We start from the raw sequence: 13,597 nt of genomic DNA, 5'->3' as shown, positions 1-13,597 counted from the left end.
ACTTATTTTTCACCACACCAGCTGGTAAAGACTCTCTTGATTGGTCAAAAACTAATGAGAAAGTTGTATTTTATCCACATATCGTCAGGTGACAAGCAAAAGTCACCAATTACTAAAAAAAATTAAACAAAAATCGACCTTCTTTTAGTACTAATAAGGTTCACTATGACTATGAACTTGTGGTGGTACTTAGTGACTTTTGCTTGTCACCCGACGATATGGGGCATGCAAATTTTGAGTTGTTTCCTATGTTAGCTGGTAGAATTGACTTATAAAAGATGATTTTAAAAGATAAATACTTATTTAATGACGTCGGATTTGATTTGGCTCGATATTAAGTTAATATTTTCTTCAGCATCAGGTAGGCGTGGTGAAAAATTTTATGTTTCACTCGGGAGTAAAATTTGTTTAACCCTCGTGCTTTGAAGTACTCGCAACGCTCAAGATTCCATTTTTCTATAAACTCATACTAAACACTAATCAAAAACAGGTACCATGTCATTAAAACTAAATATATAGGTAAATACTCATAACGTATATAAGTGTAAATAAGGTAATAATGTAAAATATACAAATTTCATCATATGTATTACATAAATACACAATAATTCATTATCTTTACGTGTGTTTCTTCATTGATATAATTTTCTTCTGTTAGAAAATGCTTGGGCTGCGTTAAGTTTATAACAAGTGTTAAATAATAGGTATATATATGATAATATTATCAAATAATTGTTTTTTTTTCATTTTTGCACATTTACCAGAATGAAACCGGGCAACATATTTAAATAAAAAAGTGAATATAATTCATTAAATCATTTAAATGTTACTGCACTAAATATATTTATATGTATAATAATGTACCAATGGCGGACTAAATGCCAAATGGCAAATAATGGCAAATTTTCATACTATAGTTTTTGTATTCTGTTTGGGTGTTTGTGTGTGTGTGTTTCTGTGTTTGTGTCCGTGTGTCGAAATCAAAATGGCATACAATTTCAGGTGCGCGGAGCGACTAAAAAGTGCATGAGCGCGAACGTCGAAAGCCGTGCAAAATCGGATTAATAACTTCATTAGTCGCTTGTTTCTCTCGATCGACACTACCTGTATTTCACTATATAATCCTATTACGGTATTCCACCGTGGAAATTCCACGTTTTCCGGAAACGAAATTGTGATGGTAGGTAGTTTCCAGATTTTACCATGTTTTCATGTTCTGGTATCTGCCTTACACGATATCGGCATATTATATATCGGTTACTTTTTGTGTTCTTTTAATTGTGAGTAAAGGTAAGTATTATGTACTTAGCTAACTATGTAAGCATTGTTTTACATATTTAATTTGACATAGGTACTTATGAAAGACCAGTTAAATAGTAAAAAATTGACTTCATGAGTAGTAAAAGTTACTAGAGTAGAAAAATAAAAACCTGTAAGTGAAAACCTGTTAAGTATACTCTTCAATAATAAATTAAATTGTAAACATAAGAAATACTAATTGGACTATGAAAAAAATGTTTTGCTAATTATTTTGGGTAGGAATTCAACAGACGTAGAAAGGACCATTACTGTCTAGGAAAAGCGACACAGCTCCGTCAATAATACTGACAGTTCTGCTTCGACCAGCAGAATTATAAGAGAGGGCAATATGATCTGGACGAAGCTTATTAAAAGTCAATTCTGTCTACAATAAAATTTCCATGGAATTTTATTATACAATCGAAATCACATTAAGCATTGCTATTATTGGTTCCATTACTGAGTCGTTTGTGTCAATAAATGTGATTTTTAGGGTTCCGTACACAAAGGGTAAAAAAGGGTGCCGCTTTACTAAGACTCCGCTGCCCGTCTGTCTGTCTGTCTGATTGTCTGTCTGCTTGTCCGTATGTCTGTCTGTCAGCAGGCTGTATCTCATGAATCGTGAAAGGTAGGCAGTTGAAATTTTCACAGATGATGTACATATTTCTGTTGTCGCTATAACAACAAATACTAAAAACAAAATATTGGGGGCTCCCATACAACAAACGTGATTTTTAGGGTTCCGTACCTCAAAAGGAAAAAACGGAACCCTTATAGGATCACTCGTGCGTCTGTCTGTCTGTCTGCCCGTCTGTCACAGCCGATTTTCTCCGGAACTACTGGACCAATCAAGTTGAAATTTGGTACACATATGTAAGTTTGTAACCCAAATACGGACATGTAACGTAAACAAATTAATTTTAAACATGGGGGGGTGAATGAAAAAATAAAAAAATAAAAAATTTCAAACCATATCATGTTACATATCAAATGAAAGAGCTTATTGTAAGGATCTCAAATATATTTTTTTTTACAATTTTCGAATAAACAGTTTAGAAGTTATTCAAAAAAATAGGCAAATAATGACCATTCCCGAAACTACTAAGTCTAAAATCTTGAAAAAAATACATAAAATAGGTCTATACCTATAGATGACAGGAAAACCTATTAGAAATGTACAGTCAAGCGTGAGTCGGACTTAATTACAGTTTTTGATCCGACCCCTACGAATTTTTTTAAGAGATTTCACTCACCTTTCACATGAAAAATACATTGTTAAAAATTGTGTAATATACGGAACCCTTAGAACGCGAGTCCGACTCGCACTTGGCCGGTTTTTTTAACTGTTTTTTGCATAATGGTGCGGAACCTTTCGTGCGCGAGTCTGACTCGCACTTGGCCAGTACTGTTTTTCAACAGACGAACTTCGCTGCGCCGAGGCTCGCACAACCAAAATGGCATATTGAAACGTTTCCATTATGTGACGTGGTGAGTTATAAGGGAACACAAAATAAAGAGATTGAAATTTCATTAGCCGAGGCGTTGGGGCGGCACGGTGAGTCCGCAGTGGGTATATTTACAGCGAGGCAAGGGGGTGACGTAGGGCGAGGGTGGCTCGCAGGCGACTGGACTCAAAAGGTTCACAGTTGGTTGCGCTGGAGTTGACCCGCCTTGCAAACACGGCCCGCTCGCCGCTCGTTCATATGGAACTGTACCTTTTCACATTCCCTTACATTACATTTTTGCTAATAATAATGGACTTCATAAAATTTATGTATATGTTTGAAAAGGATACTGTGATGATTACATTGCACTTCCGGACTGGATTGAAATATATACAAATAATAATATTTGTAATTTAACACGATTAAAGACTTTTTCTATTAAATTAAAAAAACAATGTATTTTTTGTTAATATATTAATTCTTATTTCCAATAGTTGTATATTATTAAACATTATAAGCAGGTAGTGTCTACACTATGCTTTAGCGGAAATCATTAGGAACCACCCATTGCTTTCATAAATACATTCGATGTTAAACTGCCGACATAGCTTAAAATTATAATTAAATTTGTTTTGAAAACACGTTAGATATTATAAAATTGTACGGTACGGTATAATTAATTGTAAAAGCGCAAATTTTTTGTATTTCGAATAAATCGAGGACTAAAAACGTGACCTATATTTTATTGGTAGAGTAGAGTTATAAACTTGTAAGATGCAAAAAATATTGAGATTCAGAAAATGTGGAAGAAAGATTTTTTTGAAGCGAACAGTTTTTAGATTTTAGATTTAGGTAGTTCAAGTCGGCTAACCCTCCATACAAATCCAAAAAATTTGTCTCGTTTCGAAAATTGTTATTCTTTTACTTTTTCCTAATCAGATCTCGATACCTAATATGCCCTTAAACGGACTTCCATTACTTTTGGTACACCTTGTATATATACGTATTAATCCTTCTTGACAGTGAAATCACGTATTTATCAGTTAATGACAACACGTAGTTAATCTTAATTAATTAGGTTGTTATCTGTGATGAATGCTCGGATAATTTGTCATTAATGACATTATGTTTCCGTTGAACAGCCTGTTAACTTATTATTGATATTCAATTACATTATTTTGTTTTACGTTAAATGATATAATCATACTCCATCCAAAAGATATGTTTTCACGTAATAGATATTACCAAAGCGAATTATTAAAGTAAGAAATAACAATAATACATGCGATATAATGTTTGAGTGGATTGTAAAAAATATAAACTCTATTTTATTTAATTATATTAAGGTAAAAAAACAGTATGAATTATAATTATAAGTAATAAATAACAAATATGTAGTACTTACAGGAGAACAAAAATCTTATGTGACCTTATGTGGTTTGACCAATTTCCATAGACTTATGATAGTTATGACCACTTAAGTAGATATTCTTAAATGCCGCACAATCACCTGAAATAATATGCTACACAACGAAGGCCGCCAAAATATCTGACAATCATATTATGTGTTGAACCATAAGATCGTGTCATATATTTTTGCGGCCTTCGATGATTAACATATTATTGCAGGTGACTGTATAAGTGTACATAGCTGCATAGCATAAGTGCCGATTTATGGCATATTGTACACAGTATTCATCAATAATCAATCACCCTCTACGAGTAATTCTATCAGATGAGTGAAAAGTTTATCAAGCAGTCATTTAGCCTGTTTAATTGATATTAAAAATGACGATCAACGAGCGTTAGTGGCACGCCTTCTATTCGATAAAATTAGGAGTGTGATTAGTATGATATAATATAGGTGATTGTTGTTTTATTTTATGTGGCGCTAAATCAATGTTTGTTTTCTTTATATTACAATGAGATGGTACAAAAGGCAAAAAGTGATTCATGATATGTCACATGTTGACAGACTGATCAACGGCACCCGGCGCGCCGCGGTGGTTTACTAAGATACTTTCCATAAAAAAAAATATATTTATTGACCCAAAAAAAAAAACATAATATTAACAGTACAGGTACCTTCAGATCCACAGCGCAGGCTTCGTCACCATACAGATAGCTCATCCACCACAGGTTTCGTCAAAATAACGTGTATACTTTCACATATGTCATCCGCAACACGCATCGTCAAATTTAAAAGAAAATTGGTCATTACACACAACACAATAACAAGCCATAAACCTATATCCTAATCCGGTAAGTACCCGGCACAAACGTCCCCAAAATACCAGCGGCGTTCCCGCGCTGAATAGCCAACGATATACGCTGTACCAGGTACGAACCAGACCTAGGATCGGAACACCAAGAACCAGCCGACTCAACAGCGAGAGGGACAAAATCGTAAACCGGCTTCAAGTTTGAGTACTTGGCATGTTTCTGTCTCTCAGCGTTCTCCGCAGCCCCCCCAGCCGCACGTATTGTCTGTGTAAGATGCGATGCGGCAAAGGTGCTCACACATGTAGCATCCCACAGCAGAATCCGACCTTTAGCCCAAGGAACAAGAGTGAGACCGTCTGGCCTCTTCCCATCCGTCCGACTAAGACCCTGGGGTTCTAACACGCACGGCAGGTTAGCCGACACCATCGCTCTGCGCACAATATCATTAATGGCATGATGTCGAGGAAACCTACCAGCACACCGCGCACAACTCAATCCATGGTGCCCGTTTGCCTCCACCATCACCCCACAGACGCACAAATGAGGCTCGCACACAGTACACCCGAGCCTTAACGCAGCACCAATCCTTAGGGAGTCATTATCTAACAACGTCCCCAAGTGCGACGACGGCAAGGCGTGCAGCCAGGCCCCAGACTCAGGTACAACCACCACCACACCACCACTTTCCATATAATAAAATTAAGCGAACTTTTTAACCATGACCATGACTAAATTGTTTGCAGTTTGGTGCAACCAACCCTAAGCAAGAATGTAACAGAATAAGTAAGAAATAGTTAGTATTTTTTAGGTCTTTGACAGCGTCTCAGAAGTCCAAACTCGGGATTTGCCAGCGAGCTGTGGAGCCCTGGATATTGGGTGTGTAAACTCAAAAAGTACTGAATGGATTTTCATGCTCATCAATAGCTCATCATCCTGTCAATAGAGTTATTCTCGAGGAAGGTTTAAGTGTATAATTTATTAAGGTTTTGTGTTACCCGTGCGAAGCCAGGACGGGTCGTTAGTTAGTTATATTTTAGGAAATTTATATGTCCAGTTTAGACGTGTTTTATTTTATGTTATATATTATGATTATGCCGTTACTCACATTCCTGTCGATGTCTGCTGCGTAGTTGACGCTGCGCTGCGGGCGGCGGCGCGCTGCGCGGGCGGCGCTCGCCGTCAGGAAATTCCCCGACACCGGGCCCGGCTGGGACATAGTGCGCCGCCGCGCGGAGATTTCTTCCCCCGAAGACCCATTTACTGATGTATTTACAACCTACAAATAAACTAATTGTATTGATACATTTATGCTTATGACTTTTTAGGAAAAATGTGACTTAGTAGGATTTTTATTACTTACTGTCGTAAATAGCTATTAGGGTCATGCATGTGTTAAATTAGTCTTTACGTTTAGGTTACTATTTTTACTTTTGTATATCATGTTTTACTTTGTGCTCACATATTATGTCAAATGAATTGCGTGGAATGTTTTATATCTAGTTATAAGTCTAGGATTCATGCTCCTTTCATACGTGCTTAATATTGTATCTATTTATAAGTCTAGGATTCGTGCTCCTTTCATACATGCTTATAATTAACGAGATTGGCAGAAATAAATAAAATTCACTCTGCATATAATACCCACTAGTTCAGAGATACAAATCGCCCGGCCATTCCTATATAAACCCGCGCCATTTGTAGCATATTCAGAGAACTCAGAGAGCTTAACTCTATCACTTGCCTGAACACTCTCCAGTAAATAAACTCAGATATATGTGTTTTTATTTCACACAACACATATTCCGGTAAATGGAGGTATAGCGGACTTCGAGACAGCACGACGGCCAGCGCGTTCCAGCGGCGAGTTTCTACGCTTCACCCAACGAACCCCTCATCACGAAAAGTTACAGTCTACACTCCACACTTACCTACTAAAGTAATCGCCACTGTTTTACTTTATATACTCTGAAATTGTACTACAAATGTATTTGCATACAAGAATTTAAAAAGTTAGACTAAGAAAAGTCTGCAGCGATTTTGATAGCCCACGCAGGACAAGTGTTCGTCATAATTTCATAGAAGTTTGACGTTTAAAATGACACTTGCACTGCGTGGGCTATCAAAATCCCTGCAGACTTTTCTCGGTCTAACTCTAGTTGACTGTACTCTTATATTTCTTACAACAGTTATCTATTAATCTATTATCTATTACTCTCATCGGGACACACACACACACACACACACACACACACACACATACACACACACAGTGTTCCTATGCCCACCTTCGGTCTCCAGCATCGGAGAAAGCTGGATGTCATCGTAGTATGACATTGTCACCCATTGTTTTTTATAAGTAAGTACATAGGTACAGGTATAGGTAGGTACCAATTTTTTTCACAATCGGATGGGTCAATTTCACCAAACGAGCATTTTTGTCTAATTCCCATGGAATTTTGAAATACCAACATTACACAAAAAAAAATATGCTGAGAATTTGATAAAAAATATAATAAATATTAATTTTCTTATGGGATAAAAATATTCATAAAACTATAAAAGTTATTTAAATTTAAAATTTTGGTCAGGGCACGGGAATTAGTGTGTCCATGGAAATTAGATTTTACTAGGACGGAAATTAGAACACGGCACGGGAATTGTTTTCTTAACTTATTTTGGTACTTAAAACTATTATTTATGTATATTTTAATCTACAATAATATACTGCAACCATACTGAAGTGGCATCGGACATATTTACCTTCTTTAGTTTTAGTTTCGAACGACAAATCTACGAAAGTATGTTACACTAAAAACTACGTATTTGACTAATCCTTTCCTTTATTTTAATGGCAACTAATCTGTCTTTCTTAGTAAAATGTACATATTTCAAAACAATACTTTGAGTAGTTTCGTAAACATGTCCGCCTTTACATACAAAACTATTCATTAAAAAGTGTCATGTATCTGCATGTAGATAGGTACAAGGTGTATGATCTGGTATATGGTCTTATAGGAAATGATACTAAGAAATAAATAGGGGCACAGTGAGAAGAAGTTATTGTGTAAGTTAATCTGAAGAAATCGAATATGCTGCCTTCATAAATTAATAACCCAAAAAATTGTTTGAACACATATGAGGTAAGGTGGGGTAAGACTATCACCGGGGTAAGACTATCACTTGTATGGAATCCTCATACTGTTAGTCTTGCCCCGATCAAAATAAACTAAGTTAGTCTTACCCCGCCTTACTTTACACATAGGTATACGGGGTGTCCCTGCCCTGCCGGAAAATCTTCTTTAGAAAATCTTTAGTGTAGGTTGGTTAAGCAATTTCTCAAAAATAACATAATCTACCTAAAAAAAACTTGCTAAAAAAATACCCCCTGGCACTGACTAAAATAACCGACTTGGTTTCACATTACATCCCAAAACTTTTTTGTAGTCTAGTAGAAGAACTGCGTTGCGAGATTTGCATCTTTTTACATGAATTCGTTTTGATAGGATCCCATCTCTTTTTGTAGGCTGTCCTTCTTTTCGGGTAATCATACCCATACCATACTGATATTATGTATATACATATCATAATACATCTTTATTCATACTCACATCGTCCATCGTAGTGTACCTTTACTTTCCCTACTAATTGTAAGAACTAAAAGGTAACGTTGTTATCGCATATATTTCTATAGGATTACAAACTTAATTATGCAGTTATCTTTAGAACGTGACTAATATTGCAGTATTATTAGATTTTTATTGGCTTAAAAAGCTAAAACGTAATTACGTTTTAAATTTGGAACTTGTGGGTATGCTAGAAGTACCTTAAATAATATTGATTGAGAGTAATTGTGCCAGTGACAAAACTAAGGGATTTTAAAGTCTATTAATTCTTAGACTACATGCTCAAATTAAATAGAATGTTATTGAGATTTGATGGTACGGCCGTGTCACTTTGTTTTGCTCGACTTGGCGGCGGCACTGCCGTGCCCCCAGATCCTTTGTCCTTCTTCAGGCCTCAAACTATCTCTATGCCAAATATGTATTATCAAGATGATATTGTTTCAGCGACTTAAGCGTGACGAGATAACAGACAGACAGACATACTTTCGCATTTTTAATATAGTAAGAATAGGATATATTTAATTTTTCTTGTACCTATTAGAAAAGCTAGTTTATAACAACTAATCTATTAAACGAGCAATTCTTGTACATATTTCGGGGATCTCGGAAACAGCTCTAACGATTTCGATGAAATTTGATCATATATGGGCGTTTTCTGGGATGAAAAATCGATCTAGCTAGGTGTCTCTGGGAAAACGCGCATTTTTGAGTTTTTAGGTAGGTATATGTTTTCCGAGCAAAGCTCGGTCTCCCAGATATTTAAACTTTATACGGCTTACGCCGTCAAATTTACAAAAAAAAAACATTGTAAATTTGATTCATTTTGTTTTATGTAACCTTCATTTTGTTTTAGGTACGGGTATTATAATATGTAATAATTCCAAAAATAGTTTTATGTTTATATAATATTTTAATGTTATAATATGATCAATGAATAAGGTAAGCTGGCGCAAGACTAGCAGTACGAGGATTCCATACAAGTGATAGTCTTACCCCAGTGTCGTCTTACCCCACCTTACCTTACGTATTAAAATTGCCCGGGTTATTCGGGTCCACCCTGTAAGTATGTACTATAGTACTTATACTAAAAAACCGTTCATAGATTTTTGTGCATTCTTTGAGATTTCCTTAAATGTAAAATAGAAAGATATACGTCATATTATTATTACATATAATACATATTCAATGCCAATATATATATATGTAATAATAATATGACGTAAACATTGCCAATTAACTTACAGTGCCCCCAATTAAAAATTTGTTGACGATAAATGTAATACTTTCTAATTCCCGTGCCACTTAATCAGCTGTTTTAGGTAAATATTCTATGGGAATTAGGGCACGGAAATTAGAATTCGTAATAAAAAAATTCGCCAAAAATTTAAATCGTGTTTAACCAAACTGTTATGTTATCCCTTACATAAAGATACATAAAGGGCTCCTAAATATGACAATTGTTATTGAAAAGCTATGTGGGAAATAAAATTTATAAGGGGCATCGAAATTAGAAAAAAATTGTCGCCCACCCAGATTCCGAAATACTTGTGCGATTTGCTCGAACACGCCGCGGCTTGACGTACATCCGCTTGCTTTTAGAAACAGCCGAATACTGCCAGTACAGGTGAGGCGGGATACGAGGCGGTTCAGATACAGACGTCGGCTGTCAGAGCCCTTTGAGTTTTGCCGACGAAATTTTACTCGCGCGCTCGGACAAAATTTAAACTTCGATCACGAGTTATTTACCACAATGAAGTTAATAGTGTGTGTGCTCAGTGATAGTAAATATCATCTAGTTTAAGTATTTGACACTAAATTAGTGATACTAATGTAGAATTTTTCGTAGGATTTTTCATTATGCTCAAAAGTAGATTCCGGACAGGGCACGGGAGTAGTAATTTGAGCCTTTAGGTATTTTTAAGTGTACTATAAAAATCAATTAATCAGTGAATTCATATGGAACCCGGTGTGAAAGTGTGGCTTCTTTATGTAAAAAAAAAATGGTAAGTATTATCTGATGCTAACCCGCGATTTTCATCACGGACAGAAAAAAAATCGTGTTCAGAAATTGACCCGGATACCAAAAACTGCTCGAAGAATGTTATTTATTTGCAAATTAAGAAACCAACTTTCTTAACTACACATACCGTTCAGCAGTGGATTTCCGACATCAAAATTTAATAAAAAAATAAAGCATATAATTAAACCAAAACTGTTTATTTTTATAAAAAGAAAATGAACACGGATTTTAGTTTTTGAAAATCAGGTTTCCTAAATGTCGCATTATGCCATGTACGCACTCCTCCAACCTTTTCAGCATAAACATTCCGAAATTAATGCAAAACTTATGCTCGAGGTACAAAGTGAAAAAGCCTTTGGTACGATACGCCTTAATGGCATATGCACGTTGCTCTGCTGGCCAGTGATCCTTTGTTACTAATCAATTCACAACACTCATGAAATTAAAACAACACCCGCGTCTCCTTCGCACTTCGCGTTTGAAAATTATTTGAATTTGAAATTGGAAATCTGCCGCTACCCTGTTTAAAATGTAGTTACTTGTACAGTCGACATCAGATATATCGGAGCGGCCAAGGTGCTCACAAATATCTGAGCACGCCTCTATTGTCAAGGCGTTAGAGTGCGTGTTCATATATTTTTGAGGACCTTGGCAGCTCCGATATATCTGATGGCGACTGTACATAGGAATAAAAATATATACACACCCCCGGATCTCTGTCAGCTTCCACATCATAATCAGGTTCATCTTCTGGTTCCTCAAAATGCTGCAAGGAAGTCTCCGAATGGAACTTCTTGTCTCCCATTCGCTTCCTATTCACTATTTCATCTAAAATGTCTTTTCTAATATTGCCTGTGCCCGTATCAGTCATGTTTCACTTTCAAATTATAGAAATCACTTCGCGTTCTAAAAATTAATATGTCTTCTTTGCAAATAACTTAATAATCTGTCATATCTATTACTTACACACGGACGTTTATAGACTACCTTCCTTGATCGAGTGAGTCTTGCAATTTAGATTGCGAATGAATTAATAAAAATATTCCGATTGTTATCTGTTATCATTCCGAAACGTAGCAATCTACCGATGGTTTAATTGTTATGAGGTTCATTGAATCGTTTCCTTGTCCGGCTGTTTCCTTTTGTAAATAAATTGCGTTCTTAGACTGACGCACGGTGAGTTAAAAACCGGCCAAGTGTGAGTCGGACTGACGCACCAAGGGTTCCATACCACTACGCAAAAAACGGCAAATAAACACGTTTTTTGTATGGGAGCGCCACTTAAATATTTATTATATTCTGTTTTTAGTATTTGTTGTTATAGCGGCAACAGAAACAGATCATCTGGGAAAATTTCAACTGCCTAGCTATCACAGTTCACGAGATACATTCTGGTGACAGACAGACAGACGGACAGCGAAGTCTTTGCGTCCCGGTTTTACCCTTTGGTTACGGAACCATAAAAATTTCCTTTGTCGACACAAGCTTGGGCTACGACGTACTCAAACTTTTATCAATGCGTCGAGTAGATATTATTAAGCAAAAATTTAAATTTGTTGAATTTTGAATATAACAAAATACAGTTTTTTTTTTGAAGTTTTATCCTCTCACATTTTTTATACGCCAGATATAATTTCTTATCAGTTTAATGCCAAATTTCCCAACTTTGTGATTAATGCCTTATCATCTTGTTAAATCTGAAAAATAATTTTATGATGTCTCGTTTGGCCAGCCTTCATAATAATCGACCGGGGAATATTTCTGACTAACAATAAATAAGTGCTGATTAAATCGCATATTATAATCTCTCTCTGTGGTCGGTCCCTCATAACTGAGGATCGTGGACAGTTATCAGGGTTGCACCTAGAGCGGATGATCTGCCTCCACTGGTTTCTATCCAACGTATCTTTGACGACCGTGTAGCCGTGTAGAAAGCAAAGGATCACGAGTCTTTAACTTGATCGGTCCATCTTATTGGTGAACGACCGCGTGATCTTCTGCTTTCGGTGTTTCCAACTAAAGTCAGTTTTTCCAAACTTTCGCCGCCTCTGCGCACTGTGTCCGAAATATGAGAGTATGTGTTGTTGGCATATGGTGGATAGACGAGTTTTCACTCGGTGCTGGGTTAGGATTGCTGCATTAGTACGCCTTGCAGTCCAAGGTATTCACAATATTCGTCTCCTGCACTGCACACATCTCAAATGCATCAATCCTTTTTCTCTCTCTGGCCAGGCTAGTCCACGTTTCCACTCCATACAGGAAGGTAGTACACGTTTCCACTCCAAACACATTATAATACCAGATAACATTTATTATCAGTTTAATACCAAATTTCCTAATTTCAATGATAAGTACCTTATTAATCATCTTGTTTGTATAACCTAGGTTGGGAAATCTTACGTGGATAAGTCAAAAAATCTAAAATAATAGTTAAATGACACCCTTGCTTGGCCCGCGGGGCTTCATTGTGCTTCAAGAGAAGCCAGAATATTTCAACGAAAATTACTTAGCTTATGAGGATAGTGGACGACTGCTTCTGCTTACAAATATAGTCCCCACTCTCTGGATATTGAAATCATAGTGGTAATATTTTTACTCAATTTGATGTATATGAATATTAACCATGGCTATAAACCCTATCATTAGACTTTTTAAATTTTTTTGATTACTTACCTATTACAATATCGGTTGACCGATCTTTTTAATAATTTATAACTAGGTAGGTACATATTTCGTTGAAACACTTGAGTTTCATCCGCTGTCCTGACTCATACGATGTATTTCTCTCGCGATTGGAACGTAAACTCCAGCACTCAATTTGTCAAGAATATCACCCATTTCCCGCTGCTCCAACACTGCACCAGCAACACTGTTGCAGTTGCTATGCAAATGTGGCCTTTAAGGATTTGTTTTTTATCTGCATAATAAAAACAAAAGTTTTTTATTAGGATGCTACATATTTATTATAAATACAAACTTAGTACTAC

At 36.1% G+C, this 13,597-nt stretch overlaps 1 protein-coding gene across 1 annotated transcript in view; it reads right to left on the bottom strand.

Annotated features, from left to right (window-relative positions):
- LOC134666564 (proton channel OtopLc-like) overlaps positions 1–11,732 on the bottom strand; it is a 31,249-nt gene extending 19,517 nt beyond the window's left edge. The window contains exons 1-2 of the mRNA XM_063523762.1: positions 11,317–11,732; positions 6,073–6,243 (exon numbers count right to left, since the gene is read on the bottom strand). Of these exons, the coding sequence (XP_063379832.1) occupies positions 6,073–6,243; positions 11,317–11,481 (336 nt within the window). The 5' untranslated portion in view covers positions 11,482–11,732. The remainder of the gene's footprint in view (positions 1–6,072; positions 6,244–11,316) is intronic.
- Between the last annotated feature and the right edge of the window lie 1,865 nt (positions 11,733–13,597).

The sequence above is a fragment of the Cydia fagiglandana genome, chromosome 8, assembly GCF_963556715.1.
Source record: "Cydia fagiglandana chromosome 8, ilCydFagi1.1, whole genome shotgun sequence".
Classification (NCBI taxonomy): domain Eukaryota; kingdom Metazoa; phylum Arthropoda; class Insecta; order Lepidoptera; family Tortricidae; genus Cydia; species Cydia fagiglandana.
The sequence above is the reverse complement of the archived record's forward strand: the minus strand, read 5'-3'. Positions and strand labels throughout refer to the sequence as shown.